Raw genomic sequence first — 26,858 nt, 5'->3', positions numbered from 1 at the left:
GGGCCCCACATACTACCGGCATCATTAGGGGCTTTGTTTGTAAGTGACACGGAGGACGAAGAGTTTGAAGGATTTAATGATTTGGAGTGACACAGAAGGTTTGAAAAACTATTATGGCTTTTACACACCTCCGTGGATGGAAGTCGGGGGCCGGTAGTCGGCCGGGTGGCTGTCCGGGAACAGTGGATGGGGCTCGGACATGGCTTTTACGCACGCCCGGTCCTATTCTATGGAGCTCTCTTCCACCTCCGTGGCTGGAAGTGCCACCTCCGGGGATGGACGTCCACGCCGCCACACGCCTGGAAGTCAACGCCGGTGCTTGGGGCCATGTGGCGGTGAACTATTTATGTTATAGTTATTTGATATATTTTATTTCGTGTAGCAACTTGTATATGTTTTTATCGTTACAGTTCAGTAGTTGTTGGCTCGTTGAACTCTTGTTTTGTTAAATAAAGAGCCGTTTACCAAACCCACGTCTTTCTTTGTACTTTGTTAACGCTACAATATACACTGCTCAAAAAAATTAAAGGAACAGTTTTTTATCAGGGTATGCCATGAATTCAATTAGACTTTTCTGATAAGGTTTTGGTCAGGTACGTGGCAGAGGGGGTTGTTAATCAGTTTCAGCTGCATTGGTGTTGATGAAATTAACAACAGGTGAACTAGAGGGGCAACAACGGGATGGTCCCCAAAACAGGACTGATTTTGCAGGTGGAGGCCATTTCAAGTTTCTCCCTCTTGATCTTTTTTAACTGTTTTTCCACAAGTGTTGGCTTTAGCTAGAGTCATTATCACGACTGGGAGCATGAGGCGATTTCTTAACCCTCCTGAAGTTGCGCAGATTGTCCAACTCCTCGCGCACCCTGCCATTGTTGACATAAAGGACGATCGATGGATTTAATGAATTGGAGTGACACAGATGGTTTTATAAACGTGTTATTTATGTAATAGTTATTTGAATAGCTCTGAATGTCACGTCCGGCCCGTTCTCCGCTCTTCGTTTGTGTTTACGTCACGTTAGCATACCTATCGTTTAGCCCAGGGGTGGGCAAACCTTTTGACTCGCGGGCCGAACTGGGTTCTAAATTTGGACCGGAGGGCCGAACCAGGAGCAGATGGACGTAGTGTTTGTGTGAAGTAATATAAGCGACCTGTAAAGGTCATTGCATAAAAGATTTTGGCCTTTAGTAGGTAGTAAAGCATGGATAACCAAACAAGTTTTTTGAAAACAAATGCATTTATTATGCATTAAAAAAAAAATCACTAAAAAACTGCTATCAGTGATTCTCATAAAATACGACACTATTATTATGAATAACAGTCTCCATCACTTCAGTGCCTGCAGGTCAGATTAATGAAAAATGTTTATCTTATGAGATCACATCAAACAGCAAACATTCTGACCAAATATATCATCATAAAGTAAGCCTTAAGAACTTTACAGGTTAAGATTAGTCGCAAACAGGTGGTGGGTGCATCAATGTCCTTGAGCATCCTGCATTGTTTGAAAATGAGAATGGTCGCTAGTTTCAATCCCTGCTATGTGTACAAATCATATTCAAAATGCATTTTTTTACAACAAACTTGAGAGCCTCCCCTTCATTTTCAGTGGGAACAGTGTTGTTGGTCTCCCTTTTTTGCTAGTGCATCATAGTCTGGAGTAAAAATTGTTGTGGCCATTCTTAGGAGAGATCCGTTTACCTCGATCTGTGACGGGTTGATGTGGCTGAACGTCACGTCGCGTACATCGAGCCAAATTGGCCACTCTTTTAACATTCGGCACTCACTTCTTTTCTTCGGGCCACTCATTTTAATGGAAGGATTCCAGGGGAAGGTTTGTGGGTGGCTTTAGCGTCAAACTGTATCTGAAAGCTCAGCGAGCGAATTACAAGAATGCTGTCGTCACAGCCCACGCTCTAAATTCGGGACTGATACAAATAGAGCGCGAGCGCGCCATGTCCGTACTACTGAGTACGTACGTACACGCACTTGTGAGTGTGCACCGAGCTTTCTGACACGGCTTCCGGTAGTAAATGCGCAGGCGAGCGGTTCCCCATCTACTGGGGAAACGCAGTCATTGCAGGCAAAATGACAAAAAAAAATGTTTAATAATACAATTAATTCAGGGTTGGCGGGCCGGATTAAACGGTCCCGTGGGCCGGATGTGGCCCGCGGGCCGTAGTTTGCCCACCCCTGGTTTAGCCTGTTGTTGCTCGTTCATGTCTGTTCTTGGTGTTGGATTTTGTCGACTAAATTTCCCCCAAAATGCGACTTATACTCCGGAGCGAATTGTATATGTTTTTTTTCACGTTATTGTGCATTTTATGGCTAATGCGACCTATGTATATTCCGGAGCGACTTTTAGTCCAAAAAATACGGTATTAAAGGGCATATTTTCTCACTTGCGCTGAAGTCAATTTTGTGCACCTTTCTTGCACACTATTAAGGTGCCAGGATTCTCCCGTCCCGACTCTTAACACACCCAGCATATGTGATCTGAGAACATGTCTAACAAGCCTAAGGGTGGTGTACTCTTTTGTCTAAAACTATCATTAAAGCCTTCCACTTTCGCTGCATTTTTCCTCTACAAAAATCATGGAATTGGTCCGCTGGTCCCTCATTGAAATCAACCAATTGTTTTTGTGGCCGGGTGATATATTTATCATTTATATATTAAATAACTGCATCAACTGTTTATTCCATGGCCCAGCCCTGAGTACCGTAATTTTCGGACTAAAAGTCGCTCCGGAATATAGGTCGCATGAGCCATAAAATGCACAATAACGTGAAAAAAAACATATATAAGTCGCTCCAGAGTACAAGTCGCATTTTGGGGGAAATTTATTCGACAAAATCCAACACCAAGAACAGACATGAACGAGCAACAACAGGCTAAACGATAGGTATGCTAATGACATAAACACAAACAAGAGCTGAGAACGGGCCTGACGTAACATTCAGAGTTAGTCAGATAACTATTACATAAATAACACGTTTATAAAACCATCTGTGTCACTCCAATTCATTAAATCCATCGATCGTCCTTTATGGAAACGATGCCGCGTATGCGCAGCGCCGCTGACGTCTAAATATTCTAAATCAGGGGTCACCAACTCCGGTCCTCAAGGGCGCCAATCCAGCCTGTTTTAGGTGCAGCCCTACAACAACACACCTGATTCAAATAATCAGGATCGCTATCAGCCTTAATAGAGCTTGCTGATGAGCTGATCATTTGAATCAGGTGTGTTGTTGTAGGGCTGCACCTAAAACAGGCTGGATTGGCGCCCTTGAGGACCGGAGTTGGTGACCCCTGTTCTAAATATTCCACAGACCCATATAACGATATATAAAGTATATATCAAATAACTATCATATAAACAACAATACTATCAAACCACCTGTGTCACTCCAAATCATTAAATCCATCGATCAAATTCCTCGTCCTTTGTCAACAACGCCGCGCGTGCGCCCTGACGTCAGCCTCGTCATTATTCCACAAATCTAGTATATAACTATATTATAGCGTTAACAAAGTACAAGGAAAGACGTGGTTTTGGTAAACGTCTCTTTATTTAACAAAACAAGAGTTCAACGAGCCAACAAGTACTGAACTGTAACGATAAAAACATATACAAGTTGCTATACGAAACAAAATATATCAAATAACTATAACATAAATAGTTCACCACCACACGGCCCCAAGCACCGGCGTCAACTTCCAGCCGTGTGGCGGTGTGGACTTCCATCCCCGGAGGTGGCACTTCCAGCCACGGAGGTGGAAGAGAGCTCCATAGAAATGGACCGGGCGTGCGTAAAAGCCATGTCCGAGCCCCATCCACCGTCCCCGGACAGCCACCCGGCCGAGTGCCGGCCCCCGACTTCCATCCACGGAGGTGAAAGAGAGCTCCATAGAGTAGGACCGGGTGTGCGTAAAAGCTATGTCCGAGCCCCATCCACCGTCCCTGGACAGCCACCCGCCCGAGCGCCGGCCCCCGACTTCAATCCACGGAAGTGAAAGAGAGCTCCGTAGAGTAGGACCGGGCGTGCGTAAAAGCCATAATAGTTTTTCAAACCTTCTGTGTCACTTCAAATCATTAAAACCTTCAAACTCTTCGTCCTCCGAGTCACTTACAAACAAAGCCGCCAATGATGCCGGTAGTACGTGGGGCCCTTCGTCATCTTCGTCATCCCGTGATCGAATCTTTGTCCTTTATGTAAACAACCACCGCGCCGCGCCACTGACGTCACTTGAAATTCAAATTACAGTAATCCCTTGCTACATCGCGGTTCGTTTATCGCAGTTTAACTTTTTTTTTATTTTTTATTTTTTTTAAATTTTGAAAATTTGCATAAAAATTCACATATAAGTCGCTCCTCAGTATAAGTCGCCCCCCCCACCCAAACTATGAAAATAAACGTGACTTATAGTCCGAAAATTACGGTACTACAGCTATTCTAACTGACAGACTGATCTGGCTGACGTGATAGACGCACTGACTAGTGAAAAAAAGACTTGCTTTTAGCCTTTTACACTTGGATAAAGTAATTAGAATGTTATTTTATGTTTTTTTTATCTTTGTAATTGACAGCATCACAAAGGGGGCACAACTTAAGCAGTGGTTGAGAAAGCTGAGTCATTAAATGTGGCTACTCATGTTACACAATTGCAATGATAGATCCTTATAAGTTTGTTGGAAGTGTGTCCTTCTGTGTTTCAGTGGATCTATTTGAGATCCGAGAGGTTCGCCCTGGAAGAAATTCTAAAGACTTTGAACGGTTCAAAGATGGCAAAGATAAACATGACGACAGCACCTGTTTTACCATCTTCTATGGCTCACAGTTTGTTCTCAACACATTAAGTCTGGGAGGTGAGTATGATTTTTATATTTGAATAATAAATGTTATAGCCTTGTGCATATACAGTGAATGATAGCATACTTGAAACTCGGCACCTGCAAATTCATCTATTCACCCCCCAACATTTGTGTGTATATATATTTTATATATATAATACATAATTACTATCCACTTTTGTTTCAACAGCCTCGAAACATACTTTGTAGTGGAAGGTTTGCTACTCACTGTCTGATGTTACAAACACTAATAGGTTCCAAATGCTGCCTCTTTACCACATAGCTTCTCTCTTTTCTCCACCATGTTGCCAGTGTTAACATTGACAAACCCATCAAGCTCATCAGCGTAAAAAAAATCATGATACAAATGGAAAAAAGGGCAAGTTTATAGGTTATTGAAAAACGTACTTGTACTGTCTCAAGTTTTAGGGGCAAAATGTTGCTATTTATGTGCAGTTTACCCTGATTAATATTTCAGCGATATGAGCACCCATAAAACAACACCGGTGTTCACCATTGTGAACACAAAACGGACTAGTGCTTCTAAAGTCGCCCTTAGGTTTTAGAGGTGTGTTTTGCCAGGCGCTTTAGGCCTTAAACGGTTAAGTAGAACCTCACATTGCATTGTTGTGGCTCACGATAGAATTAGGGTCAGTTATTGCACACGTTAGTGTCATGACTCGTCCCCGATCGTGTCTGTGTGCTCGCCTCTCCCCTCCTGTGTGCTCATGTCCGTGGTTTCTGTCCGTGTGTCTGTGCTCGCCCCTCCCCTCCTGTGTGCCCATGATTAGTGTGATCATTCTCACCTGCCTCTTGTTACCTGTCTTGTATTTACGTCCTGTTTGTGTGTCACTCCCGGTCGGATCATTGTGCGTGTGTGCGTGTGTGTTGTGTGTTAATGTCACGATGTCTTTTTGGTTCCTGTTGCTGTCGTCATGTCCTGCTGCCTTCTTGTTTCACGTCCCGGTCAGTCACTCAAGTTATTGTTTTGTTAAGTCGTGTCAGTTTGCCTTTTGAGTTCTCCAATAAACCCTGGTCCAAGCTGCACTTGGTCGCCCTGCTCCATTTCGTGACAGTTCATAATTGAAAAAAAAACACAAATTGGTTTGTTAGTGTTAGGGTTCTGCACAGGTGCTAGTATCGGCTAGAGCAGGGGTCGGCAACCCGCGGCTCTTTAGCACGCCCCTAGCGGCTCCCTAGAGTTTTTGCAAAAATGCGTGAAAATGGACAAATATGGTTTTTTTTTGTTGTTGTTGTTTTTTTAAATATGGTTTTTAGATGGTAATCACGACACAACCATACTTGTGCTGTAAAAATGTATGTAGTTGTAAATACTATATTAAAAATACCGAATTTAAGAACGATGCCAAATAGCAAAATTGTGTCATAGCCTGCGACACAGCAAAGGTGAGTTGTAAACAAACAGGTGTGTGAGTGATGGGCCATGGATTCAAAAGGCAAAAAGAGAAAGATTGCTGATGAGAACAGATGGTTTAAGAAAGAATGGACTGAACTATTTGCTTTCATTGCCAATGCTGAAGCATTGCCTGCATGTTTGATTTGCAATGAGAAGTTGTCAAACAACAAGAGGAATTTGGAGCGACATTTTCACCTAAAGCATGCTAAATTTGCTGCCGATCACCCAGTTGCAACTGAGAGGAAAGGTGCAATTGCAGTGCTGGTGGAGAAATTTGAGGACCGAAAAAACAGTTTCAAGAAGTGGATTGCATCTCCAAACTCTACTACTGCTGCAAGTTTTGTTGTATCCCCGGAGATAACAAAGCGCGGAAAACCATTCACCGATGGCGAGCACATGAAGGATTCCTTCATTAAAATATCAGAGTGCCTATTTTCGGACTTCAAAAACAAAACCGAGATCATTCAGAAAATTAAAGACATGCCTCTCTGCACAAACAATATCACCGATCAGCAAATCAAGGACATCAATTCAGCTCCAGCTTTTTCTCAATTGCCTGTGATGGATGAGTTGTGTGACGTGACCGATATCGAACAGACAGCACTGTTAGTATGCAGGTACGTGAACGCTAATGGGCCGCAAGAAGAAATGATCAAATTGATACCACTATTTTGTTTTAAATTATTTCAATAGTAGGCATACAACTTATGTATTGACAGTCTATGTTGCATTATAAAAGGCTTTTAGATTTTTGTGGCTCCAGACAGGTATGTTTTTGTATTTTTGGGCCAATATGGCTCTTTGAACATTTTGGGTTGCCGAACCCTGGGCTAGAGCCATCCATCCAGCAGGGGGGTAACTGTACCTACTCCCCAATCACTAGTGGAACCACTTTTGCTTTTACACTCTACATTTTATTTTTTATTTTTTTTTTTAAAACGTTTATTTCGAACATTAAAGAAATACAAGAAAAAAATAAAAATACAGAAAAATGATAACTCCATAGTACAATAGAATATAAAAGAAAAAAGATATTGCATTATAATTTTCCTTTATCGTAAAATCATATTTGTTCAAAAAGGGAGTAGAAGGAAGCCTAAGCTTATCTGACTCTACCCCATGTAACTACATGTTTCTATTTAATTCTGTCAAGAAATTGTCCATAGTCAATATATTAAAGAAAAAAAAAAACATATATACATTTTATACATACCGTAATTTTCGGACTATAAGTCGCACCGGAGTATAAGTCGCACCAGCCATAAAATGCCCAAAAAAGTGAAAAAAAACCCATATATATGTATATAAATCGCTCCTGAGTATAAGTCGCCCCCCCACCCAAACTATGAAAAAAAACCGCGACTTATAGTCCGAAAATTACGGTATATATATTTATATATATATATATATATATACATATATATATATATATATACTATATATTTTCTCATTAAAATACAAAAGCAACTTAAACAACTTCACAGCATGTTACGGTATCCCGTCAATATTTTGTCCTTATACATTTTTTTAAACTTAGGTAAGGTACTACAGTTCTTTAATTCGTCACTGCTGGTGTTCCATAGTTCCACACCTCTAACTGTTATACAATGTAACTTTAAGTTTGTTCTCACCAAATCTCTTTTAAACATACGTGTTCCTCTTAAATAATGGGTACTTTCCCTCCACTCAAACAACCTCTGGATACTGTTTGGTAATTGATTATTTTTTATTTTGTACATGAGTTGGATGGTTTTAAAGTCGACTAGGTCGTTGTATTTCAGTGAGTTCAATTTAATAAAGAGAGGGTTAGATGGTTCTCTATAATCAGCATTATTTACAAGTCGTATTGCTTTCTTTTGAAGAATGAAGATTGGATCTGTGTTTGTTTTGTACGTATTGCCCCACACCTCCACACAGTACATAATGTATGGGAGTATGAAGGAGCAGTACAAGGAATATAATGATGACTGATTTATAAGGTCTTTTACTCTATATAATACTGCTAGTGATTTTGAAATTTTTGATTTGATATACATTATATGTGGTTTCCAACTTAATTTATTATCTATAAGCACTCCAAGAAATTTTACTTCATTTACTCTTTCTATTTCTATATTATTTATTGTAAGAATTTTGTCTGTGTTGGTCGGACGGTTTCCAAATATAATATACTTTGTTTTACTTAAATTTAGTGTTAGTTTATTTGTATCAAACCAACTCTGTAATTTTCCCATTTCAATTCCCACAGTATCCAGTAGTTGATCCAGGTCCTCCCCACTGCAAAGCAGGTTTGTGTCATCTGCAAAAACTACGGCCTTGAGTAACCTGGAGACCTTGCATATATCATTGACATACAAAATAAATAACAAGGGGCCTAATATTGAGCCCTGAGGAACCCCACACTTTACCTGCTGTAGTTTTGATTTACAGTCCATAAGTTGCACATATTGAGTCCTGTTTGATAAATAACTGTTTAACCAAGTGAGTGACATACCTTGTATCCCATATCTTTCAAGTTTTGTTAACAGTATTTCATAATTTACAGTATCAAAAGCCTTTTTAAGATCCAAGAAAACACCTACAACATATCGTCTATTTTCAATAGCTGTAGTTATTTCAGCTACGAAATCTAACAAAGCTAGTGTGGTGGTCCTATTTTTCCGAAATCCATACTGTTGGTCACACAGAATATTTTGTTTTGTAATAAAATCATCAAGCCTTTTATAGAATATTTTTTCTAATATTTTGGAGAATTGTGGGAGTAGAGATATTGGTCTGTAATTTGAGAATATATGTTTGTCTCCAGCTTTATATATCGGAATAATTTTAGCAGTTTTCATTTCACTCGGAAAAACACCATTTGTCAGAGATTGGTTGCAGATATGTGTAAGGGGTTTCACCACACATTCAATAATATTTTTAACAAGTGACATATCTATCCCGTTACAGTCGGTTGACTTTTTACCTTTAAGTTCTCTAACAATTTCTATTATTTCCTTCTCATTCGTTCCCCTTAGAACCATACTTTCGGCTATGGGTACATCCTTAAGTAGGTCACTTGTACTCCCTTTTTTTGCTACTTCCTCTGCCAAAGTAGGCCCAATACCAACATAGTAATCATTAAACTCCTCAGCAATCATAGTAAGATCATTTATAGTTATGTTATTACTGTTTACAAAGTAAGAAGGATATCCTGGCTTTCCAGTTCTGTTTTTAATAATCTCATTTAACACTTTCCATGTTATTATTGTATTACTCTTGTTTTCCTCCAGTATCTTGCTATAGTAGTCCCTTTTACTGTTTCTCATTATTTTAATCAATTTGTTTTTGTAGATCTTATATTTTAATTCAGCTTCCTTTGTTCTTATCTTTAAGAAATCTTTGTATAATAGGTTTTTCTTCTTGCAAGCACTTAAGATTCCCTTTGTCAGCCATGGTTTTTCCACCGAATTTAGTTTAACTGCTTTCTTTACAAGAGGACAGTGTTTGTCATAAAGTTCGGATATAATGGCCATGAATGTGTTGTAGGCTTCATTTACATCACCCACATATACCTTTTTCCAGTCTTGTGTTAAAAGATCATTTTTGAATGAGTTAAATGAATTACCAGAGTTCATTCTACACATTTTAAAAGTTATAGCATCCTTTTTTTTCTTTGTACAGTCCTGGATCACTGCAAACACTGGCAGGTGGTCGCTTGAATCATTTATTATCAGTCCAGTTTTGACTTTCTTTTCAATTACATTTGTAAATATATTATCAATTATTGTGGCACTGTGAGATGTAATTCTAGTCGGACGGGTTATTGCAGGGTAGAGACTCATACTGTACATTAAGTTAATAAATTCTGTTACTGGAGTCAGCTGAAGTGGGTTCAATCGATCTATATTATAATCGCCACAGACGTACACCATTTTCGTATTGATTTTTCTTTCATACATTCCTGATAATAATTCACTAAATGTCTCAATACATGAACCTGGACATCTGTATACACAGCTCACCAGAATGTTTTTAGATGATTCCATTTCTATTTCAACTGTAATACATTCCATGATATTATCTATTGCTTGAGACATACTTCTTACTATCTTACACTTATAGTTTTTATCTATGAATAGAGCAACTCCTCCACATCTTTTTACCTTCCTATTTAATGTATAACTCTCATACCCCTCTATGTCAATCTTTTCAGACTGATCTCCCTTTAACCAGGTTTCAGATATTGCAATTACAGTAAACGGATTATTCATATCTTTTAAACATTGTTTGATCTTAGAGATGTTTGCTTTCAAGCTCCTACTATTAAAATGTATAATTGATAATGCTCTATTTGTTGTCACATTCTTGTTAAATTGCTCTACAGTATAGTATTTGCTGTTCCTTTGAGTGTAGTTGATGAAGAAGTTATTCTCAGGATCAATATTGTTCTCTATGTCAAATCCCTTATGGTCAGTGAAGTCAAATGTTTTCAAATCAAGTTCTTCATTTTCAGTTATCAGTGCTTGTTTGTTAAACACACCAGTTGGAAATGAAAGGCATTTGTCAGTACTATTCATGGTGGGTTGATAATTTCACCAGGTTTTTACATTCCATGATCTAAAGGTACCACAACTTGAGGTTCAACAGAAAGATGTACAGGTTACTAGTCTCCTTCGTACCTCTTAAGTTGCTCTATGGCACTGATGCAGAAACCATGAGAACTTTCTGCTGCCCCAACAGGTTTGATGAACACCTTACAACCAGCAGTCCAAGTGGACTGTATTTTACCGCTTTTCTTAAGAGCTCTTGCTTTCTTAGCTATTTCACCATTTTTCTTGGTGAGGTGTTCATTAATGTACACGTTCGTGCCTTTTAGTTTTCTACCTTGCTTGAGCAGATTTATCTTACTTTTCCTGTTTGTAAATCGGACAATTATAGATGGTATGACAGGCTTACCATTTAGACTCTTAGTTGGTAGAGTGTGGCATGCCTCAATATTGACAATGTCAATGGCGATGTCTTTACTCTGGAGGAAAGTTTTTACCTGCTCCTCTGTTGTCTCCTCATGTTCAGGATTATCCTCTGAAGCAAGGCCTTTCACAGCCTGCTGGTAGCTCCGTGGTTTGATCCTTAGACCACTGATGATAACATCGCTCATTCTTGAGTACTGCTCCAAATTGTCTAATCTAATTTCCAGGCTGACAATTTTCTTATTTTGTTCAATGTTTAATTGTTTGAGCTGCTTCACCCCTCCCATCAGCTCTGTTATAATGGCCTGTTGTTTCATTATGATTTCCACATTTGAAGACATCACTTGCATTGATAACTTCAGCTCCTCCATATCCTTCTGAAGCACTTTCATGGCCATCCCGGCTATCAATCAATACCTGATGGTAGCTCTCCTCCTGGGCTGGTGGTGTTAGCCTACTAGGCCTGATGGTGGGTGTCCTCTTGGGGCTGATGGCGTTTGCCTACTGGGCCTGGTGGTAGCTGGCCTCCTGGTACCTGGTGTTGGCTAGGCTCCTGGAGGGATGATCGCTGGTCCGGCGCAGGTAGCTAGAGGTCCGGTGAAGGCCGCGGGTCCGGCGTTGCTGGCACGCAGTCCGCCGACGGCCGCAGGTCCGGCGTTGCTGGGACGAAGTCCGGCAACGGCCGCGGGTCCAGCTTTTCTGGCTCGAGGTCCGGCGACGGCCGCGAATCCGGCAACGCTGGAGTGGGACCCTAATGCGGCCGCGAGTCTGATAGCGCCGGGGGGGAACCCCGGTGGCGGCCACGGGTCTGGAGTCGCTGGAGCGTAATCCGACGCCGGCCGCGGAGCCGATGGCGCCGGAAGGCTCCGACGTCTGGTGGCTCGGCGACCTCCCGACAGGGAAGAAGCCTCGGCGTGATCGCTCCTCGACGAGATCGCTCCTCAATCAAAGTTCCCGAACAATGAAAACAAACCAAAACCAAAAAGAAATCTTGCTGCAAGAACAATGGTCCGCTGTTGAGATCCCAAGCGAGGTTCCTGCAAAGTCTGATGCGCAACGGTTACTTCCGGTTACTTATTTTCCCCAGTTCTTCCTTCAGCCCTTTATATTTCTCCAGCTTCTCATGCTCCTTTTTCCAGCTGTTGCTATCACCAGTTTGTCAGTCTGGATATGGAAGTCCGACAGAATCTTGGCCTGGCTGTTCTCAACCACCTTTGAAGATGTCTGCTGTCTTGATTCTCTGACCTCACATCTATATTTGGTCCAGATATTCCAGAACACTATTCCTGCTACCTCGTTAGGCCGTTCCATGTATGCCTTGTCTGCCAGCTTCTTACACCCGGCTGTGATATGCTGTACCGTTCTCTTTTTACCGCCTACACCCGGGATCCTGTCTGATCTAGAAGAGCCCAGCCCGACTGATCTTGTAAACACAAGCTTGTTCTTATGCTGCCATGATTCACACTTCCATGCTATCTTTCAGTCCAGTCTTTACCAGCCACCGGTATGTTTTGTCAATGTCAGTCACTTCTACAATTTGACGGTACCATCCCATGCAGAGATTGCCTTTACATGACAGTCCATTGGTCTCCTTCTCCTTACTGGGCTCCTGTTGCTTGACTTAGTAAGTCATCCCTGCAGTCTAATCATCAAATGTATTCTTGGAGACTTGTTGTGTCCTTCTGGATAATGCTCTGGACACTCAGTAGTCCATAACCCCCCTTATTTCTGTTTTGTGTACAGCCTCAGGATTTTGAATTTAGGGTGGAACCATCTGTGCATTGTCTTTATCAGTGGCTTGTGTCTCTTCTAGTGGCCAAGGGATTATGTCAGCAGGGTAACTGATTACTGGCAATGCACAGGTGTTAATGGCCTGGATCTTATTCTCGTCATTCAGATGACTATTCAGGATCTGTCTCATTGTTGGGAGCATGTCTATGCAGCTGGATTAAAGGATGGGGTTTCGGGTTGTCAAATCGTGCACTTATCTAATGTAAGTGACTGGCTCTCCGTTTAAAGGGTAAAATTCTGTACTTTAGCCCCGCTGCTGTAACGCATCCTTTAAGGGGAGACGAGAATTTATTCAAGCCGGTACGGTAAGAAGATTCGTTCCGAGTCTAACCGCTGTTCAAGTAATCAATCTATTGTTAGATTAATTCCGTCATTTCCGGACGCCAGTCCCTTTTAAAAGCAAAAAAAAACCCCGGTGTTGAGTAATTATCTGGTCGAGACCCGGGATCACATTGATCGCGGCCGTTTCAGCGACTCTCTTTCCTATAAGATTTGGGGCTCTTGTTAACTGCTCGGAATAGATTTAGCTGTCTTTGTTAAGACCGCGGGGACTCGTTTATTTTCACTAGCGTGCACCCACGCTAGTTGAGCTTAAGATTCAAGATTCAAGAGTTTTTATTCGCCATGTTTGAGCGTGCCAAACAAGGAATTTGACTAAGGTAAATCACACCCTCTGTTCAACATTTAGGTGACTAACAACACTCAGGACACGTGAAAAATGGCAAATATTCTCAAACATCCCCTGATCTTAAACTCCCAAAAGGGCAAGGAAAAACTCAAAACTCCAGCTAGGGGAAATGAGAAACCTTGAGAAGAGACCACAGATGGGAAGGTCCCTCTTCCAGGATGACCAGGCTGCAATGGATGCAGAGAGGACACATAGTACAAACAGTGTAGACAAATTCAAAAAAGGTGTGGAGAGCAGGATGTTATTGCACAGTAATGACTCTGAGACTCTAAGAGTGGTGTGAGTTCATCAGAGCAACAGCCTGGGGGAAGAAGCTGTCTCTGTGTCTGCTGGTTTTGGCGTACCGAGCTCTATAACGCCTATAAGATAACTATTTGGAACCAGATCTGAGACTTCCTGATGTCAAGGATTAAAGCTGTCTTCACTTTAAAAAGAACTGAACAGTTTACAGTATGACTATGATAGAGAAACAAAAGAGATTTAAAGCATAAAAGATCAAAATAATCATTAATCGAAATGAAATGATTATAAAGTAGAAATTTAATGAATAAGCAAGAAAAAGAATTACAAGTCTCAATTGTTCGAACAACCAACAATAATTCCACTCACCAATCTCAGTAGAGCAAAAATTATTCAGTCTCGAAGTTCTCTCGATTGCAAAACTCTCAAATAGTAAAAAAGGATTAGAGGCAAGAGGTCTAAAATGCTGTTTGGTGGAAAAGTCGAGTGATCAATTCTCCTTGTTCCAAAAATCCGAATTCTGTTTAAAAGAACAGGCTGGCCTAAAGAAGGGAGATGACGACGCCCTAAAAATGACTCCTCTCTCCTTCACCGAGGTCTGCATCTCCTAGCCTGTCTTTAAGCTTAAAATTTGACAAGTCCAATTCGAAGACTCTAGAAATTCATCTTAACGGACCTTGGGTTAATCTCAGAAAGAATGGAATCTATCTTTGTCTAATCGGCGTTCTTGACCCACAGGCAGTAGCCTGCAGGGGCAAACCCCCGACGGGGAGAGCCCACCGGGCGAGAGAGAGCTCCGCTCTTTGTCAAAACGAACCATTTATAGCAGTTCAGCCCGTGGGTCCTATGCCAGCTTGGTCACGTACCAGTTTTTTTCCATGACGTCATATATTGTACTCAGATGACCCAAATGCTTCTAGAATAGACTGCACCTGCATCTCGGCCGATCTCAACCGGATTCGACCAGATGAGGTGACCATGTTCTCAGGGATGTAACCATGTTTCCGACTTCCAAATTTTCCGATGCTCAATTTAGCATGCAATGTCCGTCAACTTGTGTCAATGTGACATTTGCAATCCGTCCTTTCTCTTACTTGTGTTCCATCAAACAGCATTTTGTTTGGACCTTAACTGGATGAACGTGACCTCGGGTCACGCTCATGTGTGGGATCTCAGTCTTCCACCACTTAGTATCACCATTAACCCTTGCCGCCTCCTTGTCTTCGCTCACATTTATACATTCATGTGTAAATGGAACATCAATATTACATACATGTTGGATATTGATTAGATATCGTGACAATAATAACACACTTCAAGGACAGCAGGGACGCACGGAGCCTTTGGCAGGGCATTCAGACCATCACGGACTACAAGCCCGCGCCGCAGAGCTGTGAAGGCGACGTCCGTCTGCTCAATGACCTCAACCGCTTCTTTGCTCGCTTCGACGCTCGGAACAGCACTTGCCCGCTGAAGGCCACTCCCCCTTCCCACGAGCTGCCCCTGTGCCTCTCCGCCGACAGCGTGAGGAGGACGCTTGCCGCTATCGACATCCGTAAGGCGGGGGGCCCGGACAACATCCCGGGTCGAGCGCTGAAGGACTGCGCTGGTGAGCTGACGGGTGTCTTCACGGACATCTTTAACACTTCCCTGCAGCAGGCCATCGTCCCGTCGTGTTTCAAAAGCTGCCACCATCGTACCTGTGCCGAAGAAGCCTGCTCCGTCCTGCTTCAATGACTACCGCCCCGTGGCACTTACGCCCATCATCATGAAGTGCTTTGAGCGGCTTGTCTTGGAGCACATCCGGTCAGTTCTCCCCCCCACCATTGACCCCTTCCAGTTTGCGTACCGAGCCAAACGGTCCTCTGAGGATGCCATCTGCTCTGCCCTCCACTCGGCCCTCACCCACCTGGAGGGGAGGGACTCGTATGTGAGGTTGCTGTTTGTGGACTTCAGTTCTGCCTTCAACACCATTGTGCCGCAGCGTCTCATCAGCAAACTTGACAAGCTGGGCCTCAGTACCTGCCTCTGCAACTGGCTACTGGACTTCCTCTGTCAGAGGCCACAGGTGGTACGTGTTGGCGACAAGATCTCCGCCAGCATCACGCTGAGCACAGGGGCCCCCCAAGGCTGCGTGCTCAGTCCGCTGCTCTTCACCCTCCTGACGCATGACTGCGCTGCCACCTGCAGCGGCAACCGCATAGTGAAGTTTGCTGACGACACGACTCTGGTGGGTCTCGTCACCAAGGGAGACGAGACTCAATACAGGCTGGAGGTTGACCTTCTGACCGCGTGGTGCAGGGACAACAACCTCCTGCTGAACGTCGACAAGACCAAGGAGATTGTTGTTGACTTCCGGAAGGGTCACGCCCAACACCTGCCGCTGACCATCGACGGTGCTGTGGTGGAGAGAGTGAGCAGCGCCAGGTTCCTGGGGGTGCACATCAGTGAGGATCTCTCCTGGTCCACCAACACCGCATCGCTGGCGAAGAAGGCCCAGCGCCGCCTGTACTTCCTTCGGAAACTCAGGCGAGCGGGGGCTCCTCCGGCCGTCATGACTACTTTTTACCGCGGCACCATTGAGAGCGTCCTCTCCAGCTGTATTGCTGTCTGGGGTGGCAGCTGCACTGACCACGACTTGAAGGCCCTGCAGCGCGTAGTGAAAATGGCTAGTAAGACTATTGGTGCTTCTCTCCCCTCCTTGAAGGACATTTACACCTCCCATCTCACCCGCAAGGCGACCAAGATTGTGAGTGATGTGAGTCACCCCGCTCACTCCTTGTTTGAACTTCTGCCCTCTGGGAGGCGGTACAGGAGCCTGCGCTCCCGCACCACCAGACTTTCCAACAGCTTCGTACTCCAGGCTGTTAGGATCCTGAACTCGCTCCCCCTTTCAGCGTAGCGTCCTGTTCTTGCTGTCTGCTGTATGCTCACTGGCTCGGTTTTGCCCCTCTTATTTAATGGGTTATTGGTCTGTTATTTATTCATCGCTCATTTTATTTTATTTATTATTTATTATTTATGGTTTGTGCCTTCTTGTTTTTGTTTTGTGTCGCCTACTTGTATGTCTCGTCACCGTGGGATGGAGGAAACGGAATTTCGGTTTCTTTGTGTCTTGACATATGAAGGGATTGACAATAAAGCTGACTTTGACTTTGACTTTGACATACTTTCACAATAGTCAACTTAACACATAATCATAACTATGATCGTGAGTTCTCCTAGTTAGCAGATTACAATACTCAAGCAGTTTCAAAACATATTTAGACAAGCTAGTGACCTTTAGGTCAAGCTCAAGCGTGGGATCGTAGTCTTCCACCAACAGTATCTGTCAAGCCCTTGTCCTTACTTAACACTTAATATATTCATGTGTAAATGAAACATCAGTGCTATGATGCTGCTCAAGTTGCTACTAACTATATAATATGACAAAGCAGAATAAAATAAAGTATATTGCAGCTTACTCTAACTGTGATTAACATGTCTCATTCTCATCCCCTAACGATGAGCATGGGCTTCTCTAGTTAGCAAATTAAAATACTCACAGTTTCAAAGTTTATTATAGCAAAACAAAATAATATAAAATATTATTCAATATTTAATATAATATTTTATAATATAACATAATCCAAAATTGTGTGTTGCTGTGTTTCAGAACAAGTCTTCATCTAGTCGATGACTTTTTAAACTATTAATTTACTATGTTAAGTCAATCTGACTTTGGCACCATCTTCTGGTGAAATTTGGAATGGGAATGGAGGTTGACTGGTTCAACCAACATACCCCCCTTTACCAGTTCAACAATAGTTAATTTTGAAGAACTAACTTTTAAGTAACCATTACTCAGGCTCCCTTCTTCAGGTCTTCCATGTCAAGCTTTGTCACCATCTTCTGGTGAAATTTGGAATTTCATCCGAGCCAATTCGTCTGGACCAAATCCAATACACATTCACGCACCATCTTGTACCATCCTATCCTCCATGTAAATTGACAGGGTTTTAAGTAGGAATTTGGTGTTTCCCATGAAGATGAAGGAAGTGCTAAGGGGGGCATACTGGTCGGGAAGGTCTAGTCACAACCTGTTTTGTGCAGCATGTCTTTTCTCAGCGTGGTTACATTCTGGGTGTGAGCAGGCTCTGTTTTGTGTGCGGATTGATGTTTATTTGTCTTTGGACTAGTTTGGTCTAGAATTGTGCAAAATATGTTTGGGACTCGTATAGTCCCTGTATGCATTTCACCAAAAGATAGATTCATGATTTGTTTTGCTATGCTTTGTCTGATGGGTGGAATCCAAGCGTGGAGGCTTCCGATCAGTCATTTGAGTTTGGAATAACGTTAACAATGAAGGTTTTTATGTCAACTAACGGAAGCAATAGCAAGGAACTTGCTTCTCGCAAAGTACTTTATGCGTTTGGGGATTCCACTGGGGTATGCTTAAGTAATTGTGCACTTTCTGGGGTGTTTGCTCATGCACATGGTGTCAAGACCTTTGAATTGACTGATGTTGTGGCAGTTGTATTTAGGATGAGCAATGTCATTAGCATGATCAGATACAATAGCCACAAATTTGTTAACAGTTAGGCACCAGGGTGTCTGAGAACACTGTTTGAAACAGGTCCGCTTGGGTCCTGCGTCAGTTGGTAAAGCGTTTGCTTCCGTATGTGCCTGTTGTTTGGGATTCTCCAACTCCAAGTCATACTGTGGATTATTCACCTGCTGATAATGGTTAACAGAGTTGGACAAGGATTGCCTGTTAATTGTAACCAAGGAAGTGAAGTCATGGAGGATGGGCCCGATTGGCTAGTTCAGTCCTTTTGTCATGGTGTCGCATTCCACAAGGGGGCAGCATTGTGTACAGTGAGTGGATTATTTAACTGGGCAGAGGAGAGGGCCAGTGTCACAAAGGTGACCTCTTGTGGGCACCTGTTGTACGACAGGCACGGTCACCCCTTTGTTTCGATTGCTGTCCTGATGAGGCTTATGTACATTCTAGACAAATTGAGCAGCTGACGCTGCTGTTAGGCTTAGAGCGTAATGTCATGTAACATGGGGTATGGGGGGAACAGATGGTGCAAAACGTGAGTATGGATTGCTCCCAGGAATAAATTGGCAGGGCTGAAATTCCAAATTTTAGCAGCAGATGGGGCAAAATTTGAATTGAGAATTATTGAATAAATTGGGGCGGCTCGGTGGCGCACTGGCTAGCACGTCCGCCTCACAGTACGGAGGGTGCGGGTTCGATTCCACCTCCGGCCCTCCCTGTGTGGAGTTTGCATGTTCTCCCCGTGTCCGCGTGGGTTTTCTCCGGGCCCTTCGGTTTCCTCCCACATCCCCAAAAACATGCTTGGTAGGCTGATTGAGCGCTCCAAATTGCCCCTAGGTGTGAGTGCATGTGCCGATGGTTGTTCGTCTCTGTGTGCCCTGCGATTGGCTGGCAACCGGTTCAGGGTGTCCCCCGCCTACTGCCCGATGACAGCTGGGATGGGCTCCAGCATGCCCGCGACCCCCGTGGGGATACAGTGGTACAGCAAATGGATGGATGGATGAATAAATTGGCAGGGCTGAAATTCCAAATTTTTCCAAGAGATGGTGCCAAACCGTTACATGAGACCAAAGATGGCCAATACAAGCTGAACTAGCAAAAATAGAAATAAACAGAATAACACGGGGGCGGTTTTTGGGTCACGCACGGAAGCACAAATGTGGTTTTTATTTTTTTATCTTAATTTCTTTGCTTGGCTAAAATATATTCTGTAACAGTTTAAAGCAGCGGTGTCCAAACTACGGCCCGCGGGCCAACTGCGGCCCGCGGTCCAGTTTTTATTGGCCCGCAGCAAAGAAGAAGTACTGGGCAGGCTAACGAGTTAGCGGAAAGATGCTAATTCGCGATCGTGCTAACATGCGCAAACGGACCTCTAAAGGAAATTAAACGAACATTTGGAGCAATACTACATTGTCCTAAAGGTTAGACACATATGATCATTCATTTCTCTTGTTAGGAGACACACTTACATCGCCAATGACTCCTGTACCACTGTAACCGACATATGTACAAGAACGTAAAAAAGGAAGTGGTATCGCCTGAAAACCGCCTTCAAAATAAATCACCCTACCTCAAATCAAAGCATGGCTGAATAACATAAATAACATGGAGAATTCTTAACACAAACTGTAAATATGTTTTTAGAACAACTTTTATTATTATACATTTTTTTATAACAAGGTAGAAGTGTACATACTGTAAATATGTTCTTAGAACTCTTATTATTATAACAATTTTCTATAACAAGGTACAACACTGTAAATATGTTTTTAGAACTCTTATTATAATAACCTTTTTTTTTTTTAAAAAGGTACAAGTGTACGCACTGCAATTGTGTGGGCACTCCTTGCCTTCTGCTGGCGTGTGGGCAAGTTTTGTGCCATAATTCCTCAATTTAGAAGTTTTATTTTGACTTTTAATTCTTTTTTTCAATTTGGGAAAAAAATCCGCGATGTAGTGAAACCGCGATAAACAAACCGTGATGTAGCGAGGGATTACTGTACATCAAGGCAATTGTGTTTGTCTAATTTGTAAAGAGACGGTTGCCTTGTTTAAGGATTTCAACTTAAAGAGACACTATCAGACTAAACATGCGACCAGCTAACAGGGAGTGACCGCGCTGATAAAGTGAAGCAGCTCCAAGCTGAACTGGCATCACAACAACGATTCTTCACACGGGACTGTGGGTCAAAAATAAATATTACTAAAGCAAGCTACGAAGTGGCCATGTTAAGACTGTTGATGTTATGGACCTGTAGACCTGACACAAACTATTATTTTCTGAAAGATAATGTAAATGACAAGAGCAAAATTCACTAGTTTTAAGTTTTAATAATAACAGACAACTTTGCATTACTTATAACTCCCGTTTAAAATGTTCATGAGGCAAAAGTAATTTTAAACCCATGTAAATTTAAGGTATTTCATACAGTTTGTTCAATGTTATCTGACTATTCAGATATGAATGAAAGGCAGAATTTGTGTTTTTAGAGTTGTTCACATCTGCCTGAGTGACTCATATTTGGTTATTTTGTCATTTGAAAAATAAAGACAATTGTGACAATGAAATTTGTTTTATAACAGTGTGTATTTGCATGACATTTTTGTAGTTACAAAATGTCCGAAAAAACTATTGGCCCCCGGGCCCCTTCACTTTATCAAATCTGGCCCTCCTCGCAAAAAGTTTGGACACCCCTGGCTTAAAGCAATATTATCACTCAATTAGACCAAGGTGCCCACCACTATGAAAATGGTGATGTGTTAAAAAATGTTTGAAAGATTGATACAAAAGTTGTTTTTATTTTTTGATCTTAATTTCTTTGCTTGGCTAAAATATATTCTGTAACAGCTTAAAGCAATATTATCACTCAATTAGACCAAGGTGCCCACCACTATGAAAATGGTGGTGTGTTAAAAAATGTTTGAAAGATTGATACAAAAGTTTTTATTTTTTTATCTTAATTTCTTTGCTTGGCTAAAATATATTCTGTAACAGCTTAAAGCAATATTATCACTCAATTAGACCAAGGTGCCCACCACTATGAAAATGGTGGTATGTTAAGAAATGTTTGAAAGATTGACTCAAAGGTTTTGATTTTTGATTTTATGGTTGATTGAAGTGTAACTTTGAAGTGTTATTTTTATAAAAAAGAGAAGTGAAGAAAAGAGGAAGTGAGGGGGTTTACCGGGGTGTTGGCCGTAATTTTGGTGGAAGATAGTGCGTGGGACAGATGAAGGGCGGAAACAGCTGCCAGAAAGCAGCAGGTGTATAAGCATGGGAAACTGGGCAGTCTTATCCTATGGGCAGTATTGGTGCCAGCGAAAGGGGGGGGGGCAGAGAAGTCTATAAAAAGACCGCCACAGGCAGCTACGGGGCTCTCTCTCCCAAAAAGCGTTCATACGTGAAGAAGCCCGTACGAGTTCCAAGACTTTTTCTCAGCCTCCGAGATCTTTGTGTGAGACGCAAGATCGCTTGCCTGGATTAACTTGGATTTACTCAAAAGAATTGGACTGGACAACATTGCATGAGGAACTAGGTGAGGGGAACGACTTTTTCTATATTTACGCGAGGGGGGGGGGCAGTCATAGGGTAGTCGGTCCTCTCGAGGCCAACCTAGTTCCCAAATTGGAATTTTGGAAATAAGATCGAACTGATCACTCGACTTTATTTCCACCAAAAAATAACACCCAAATGGTAGCTACCTTTTCCTTCTTTTCCGATCTATGTTTTGCAATCAAAGTACTCCGCGATTGAATGATTTTATTTGCACGGGTATCAGTGAGTGGGATTGTTCAGTTTTTGGAGGATTGAGATTTGTAATTCTATTTCATTTACTTCACTGGTTCTTCTATATCAAACAATTTGTTTTAGGTTCATTTACCTGACATGTTTCGGCGGGTTCTTCCGCCTTCATCAGAGTGTCACTGATGTGATTGTGACGCGTCTTTATCAGCTGATGGATGAAGGCGTGGCTCACCTGTCAGATTTGACAGATGCTGTTCCAGGTTGTAGAGAGCATGTAGGCTCCCTCGTCCCTGTTGATGGTCCTCGGGCCCCGCTTGCGGATCTCAATGGCCTCCCTGATCCAACGCTGATGTTTGTTGTCTTCATCCATCAGCTGATAAAGACGCGTCACAATCACATCAGTGACACTCTGATGAAGGTGGAAGAACCCGCCGAAACATGTCAGGTAAATGAACCTAAAACAAATTGTTTGATATAGAAGAACCAGTGAAGTAATTGAAAAAGAAAAAACAAGATGAACCTAGTACAACTAATTCTATTTCATGCTTCTTCAATAAATGTGTTTTATATACTCATTTAATTCGTTGTGCGCTAATTTGTATGATATATGCAATCGATTGGTTGTGGTTGGTTTGACAATTCGATTTATTGACGGGAGATTATTATGGTATGCAATCGTACCGTAATAAATAAAAATAACGAAGGTGTATAAATTAGATTAATTGGATTGGTGTAGAGTTAAAAGTAATTTAATTGTCCGTCGGGCGCGGGGCCGTTCCTATTTCCGTCGGGCCGCGTCAAAAGCTAAATCGGACCATTTTGGGGATTAAATTGCCTTCATAATTATTTGAGGGATGAGTGCATCTCGTTAAACATTTAATTCGTTCAAATATTTGTTTCACTTGAGTAAAATAACAAAGGTGTTTAAATTAGATTATTTGGATTAGTGGTAGAGTTAAAATTAGTAATTGTCCGTCGGGCGCGGGCCCGTTCCTATTTTTGTCGGGCCGCGTCAAAAGCTACATTGGACGATTTTGAGGGATTAACTTGCCTTCAAAATTAATTGCAGGATAATTATAATTTGTGTAAATCATTTTGATTTGTATTAAGAAAAATATTATTCCTTTTAAACAATCGAGTTGCTTGAAGCATTCCAACGGTTAAGTGTTTATATATATGGTGTTAGAATTAATGATTTAATGCATTAAATTCCTTCTCGAATACTATTATTGTCAAACTTCCACTAATTTGATTCTTCTTTGAATAAAGAGAAGTAGGCTCGCTACTTCAGCAACAAAGTAGACCAGACCCATATAAATAGTTACTTCGGCAAAAGTAGTGCAAGGGTGCGCTAGACCAACGAATCCCTGAGGTTTTACCAAAGACATCTAAAAATATCCGTAACATAACATAAGCATCAAACAACCGAAGGGAGCCATCATTATGGCGCGGTCATTTCGACGGCTCGCCTCGAATTGAGTTACTCGGCTCGCGCATCGGATGACTTGAGAGGGATTGGCGTCATGAAGAAATTAGATTGATTCTGGTAGAATTAATTTAACTCAGGTGGTTAGATACGGACGAGTCCCTTCACCCCGGCTTATCGAACCCGTTACCGGGGAGCCGGTGGCACTTTGATAAAAAGTGCGCGTTTGACAGTAACAATGGGCAGTTGCTTTGATTGGAGGTGAAGCAGGCAATGGCTTCTCAACCTGTGACTAAATTCTCTTTTGATTGTAATCGATCAAGGGCATGAAACGTCCCAGCAGATTCTGATAAGAAGAGGAACTGATTGGACAGGGGAGACATAGACAAGGTGGAATCCAAATCTTCTCTACCTAGCGTATTCAACTGATTAGTCATGCACTACAATTTTGTAATGTCCTCCATCCATCCATCCATCTTCTTCCGCTTATCCGGGGTCGGGTCGCGGGGGCAGCAGCTTCAGGAGGGACTCCCAGACTTCCCTCTCCCCAGCCACTTCATCTAGCTCACCCCGGGGGATCCCAAGGCGTTCCCAGGCCAGCTGAGAGACATAGTCTCTCCAGCGCGTCCTGGGTTGTCCCCGGGGTCTCCTACCGGTGGGACATGCCCGGAACACCTCCCCAGTGAGGCGTCCAGGAGGCATCGTGATGAGATGCCCGAGCCACCTCATCTGGCTCCTCTCAACGTGGAGGAGTAGCGATTCTACTCCGAGTCTCTCCCGGATGACCGAACTTCTCACCCTATCTCTAAGGGAGAGCCCGGACATCCTGCGGAGAAAACTCATTTCGGCCGCTTGTATCCGGGATCTCGTTCTTTCGGTCACGACCCATAGCTCGTGCCCATAGGTGAAAGTAGGAGCGTAAATCGACCGGTAAATTGAGAGCTTTGCCTTTTGGCTCAGCTCTCTCTTTACCACGACGGACCGGTACAGAGTCCGCATTACTGCCGACGCTGCACCGATCCGCCTGTCGATCTCGCGCTCCATCCTCCCCTCACTCGTGAACAAGACCCCAAGATACTTAAACTCCTCCACTTGGGGCAGGATCTCATCCCCGATCCGGAGAGGGCATTCCACCCTTTTCCGATCGAGGACCATGGACTCGGATTTGGAGGTGCTGACCCTCATCCCGACCGCTTCACACTCGGCTGCGAACTGCTCCAGTGAGAGCTGGAGATCACGGCCTGAAGAAGCCAACAGCACCACGTTGTCTGCAAAAAGCAGAGACGCGATGCTGAGGTCCCCAAACCGGACACCCTCAACTGAAATTCTGTTCATAAAAATTATGAACAGAATCGGTCACAAAGGGCAGCCTTGGCGGAGTCCAACCCTCACTGGGAACGAATCTGACTTACTGCCAGAAATGCGGACCAAACTCTGGCATCGGTGATACAGGGACCGAACCGCCCTTATCAGTTGGCTCGGTACCCCGTACTCCCGAAGCACCCCCCACAGAACCTCCCGAGGGACACGGTGGAACGCCTTCTCCAAGTCCACAAAACACATGTGGACTGGTTGGGCGAACTCCCATGCACCCTCGAGGATCCTGCTGAGGGTGAAGAGCTGGTCCACTGTTCCACGGCCAGGACGAAAGCCACACTGTTCCTCCTGAATCCGAGGTTCGACCTCCCGACAGACCCTCCTCTCCAGCACCCCTGAATAGACCTTACCAGGGAGGCTGAGGAGTGTAATTCCTCTGTAATTGGAACACACCCTCCGGTCCCCCTTCTTAAAGAGGGGAACCACCACCCCAGTCTGCCAATCCAGAGGCACTGTCCCCGATGTCCACGCGATGTTGTAGAGACGTGTCAGCCATGACAGCCCCACAACATCCAGAGCCCTTAAGAAATCCGGGCGGATCTCATCCACCCCCGGGGTCTTGCCACCGAGGAGTTTTTTAACTACCTCAGTGACTTCGACCCCAGAGATTGGAGAGTCCGCCTCAGAGTCCCCAGGCCCTGCTTCCACAATGGAAGGCGTGTAGGTGGAATTGAGGAGGTCTTCGAAGTATTCTCCCCACCGACACACGACGTCCCGAGTCGAGGTCAGCAGCACGCCATCTTCACTGTAAACAGTGTTGACGTTGTACTGCTTCCCCCTCCTGAGACGCCGGATGGTGGACCAGAATTTCCTCGAAGCCGTCCGGAAGTCATTCTCCATGGCCTCGCCAAATTCCTCCCACGCCCGGGTTTTTGCCTCAGCAACCGCCGAAGCCGCGTTCCGCTTGGCCATCCGGTACCTGTCAGCTGCCTCCGGAGTCCCGCAGGCCAAAACGGCCCAATAGGACTCCTTCTTCAGCTTGACGGCATCCCTTACCGCCGGTGTCCACCAGCGGGTTCGGGGATTGCCGCCACGACAGGCACCAATGACCTTACGGCCACAGCTCCGGTCGGCCGCCTCAACAATGGAGGCGCGGAACAAGGTCCACTCGGACTCAATGTCCCCCGCCTCCCCCGGGACGTGGGAAAAGCTCTGCCGGAGGTGGGAGTTGAAGCTCTTCCTGACAGGGGATTCTTCCTGACAGGGGATTCCGCCAGACGTTCCCAGCAAACCCTCACAGAACGTTTGGGTCTGCCAGGTCGGACCGGCATCTTCCCCCACCATCGGAGCCAACCCACCACCAGGTGGTGATCAGTTGACAGCTCCGTCCCTCTCTTCACCCGAGTGTCCAAAACATGCGGCCGCAAATCCGATGACACGACTACAAAGTCAATCATCGAACTGCGGCCTAGGGTGTCCTGGTGCCAATTGCACACATGGACACCCTTATGTTTGAACATGGTGTTCATTATGTAACGTCCTCAAATTCAAAATCTTTATTTGGGGACCTTTATTAGATTAATTAATTGCATCACCGTAATCACCGTAATGACTCACCTGCTCCCTTCGTTAACTCCTTTATTTAAACCCTGCCCGCGTGTTTCTCCCTGTCGGTGTCTACTGTAAGTTTCCGTCTGCTTCCACTCCTGCTGTTCCTGTCCCGTCGTGCATTCTTGTGTCTTGTCTTGTGTGTAGGCTCACGGTCAGTACCCGCTACCTGTCTCTCTTCCAGGTCCAAGTGGACTTCTGTTCCCTGCCAGCTGTCTATGAGCCTCTGTCCCGCCTGTGTCTCTGTTCTCCACTACCCCCCTACCCTTCAATAAACC

The 26,858-nt window shown here is 43.6% G+C and overlaps 2 protein-coding genes and 1 long non-coding RNA gene across 6 annotated transcripts in view; 1 reads left to right on the top strand and 2 right to left on the bottom strand.

The window, feature by feature from the left end:
* LOC119123981 (1-phosphatidylinositol 4,5-bisphosphate phosphodiesterase gamma-2-like) overlaps positions 1-26,858 on the top strand; it is a 168,650-nt gene that overhangs the window by 21,112 nt on the left and 120,680 nt on the right. For all 4 annotated transcript variants that reach the window (XR_005098154.1, XM_037253489.1, XM_037253488.1 and 1 more), the window contains one exon: positions 4,719-4,868. Coding sequence is in view for 2 of the 4 variants with exons in the window: in XM_037253488.1 (XP_037109383.1) it covers positions 4,719-4,868 (150 nt within the window). In the remaining 2 variants the exon portion in view is untranslated. The remainder of the gene's footprint in view (positions 1-4,718; positions 4,869-26,858) is intronic.
* The window catches only part of adat1 (adenosine deaminase tRNA specific 1), a 525,603-nt gene that overhangs the window by 449,578 nt on the left and 49,167 nt on the right, over positions 1-26,858 (bottom strand). The gene's annotated exons all lie outside the window — the stretch shown is intronic.
* Positions 7,938-11,381, bottom strand: LOC119124130. Its single transcript, XR_005098196.1, has 2 exons — positions 11,297-11,381; positions 7,938-8,569 (listed from the first exon to the last, which is right to left on the bottom strand). It is a non-coding gene; the product is annotated as an uncharacterized LOC119124130 (long non-coding RNA).

The sequence above is a fragment of the Syngnathus acus genome, chromosome 6 (genome assembly GCF_901709675.1).
Source record: "Syngnathus acus chromosome 6, fSynAcu1.2, whole genome shotgun sequence".
In the NCBI taxonomy this organism is placed as follows: Eukaryota; Metazoa; Chordata; class Actinopteri; order Syngnathiformes; family Syngnathidae; genus Syngnathus; species Syngnathus acus.
The sequence above is the reverse complement of the archived record's forward strand: the minus strand, read 5'-3'. Positions and strand labels throughout refer to the sequence as shown.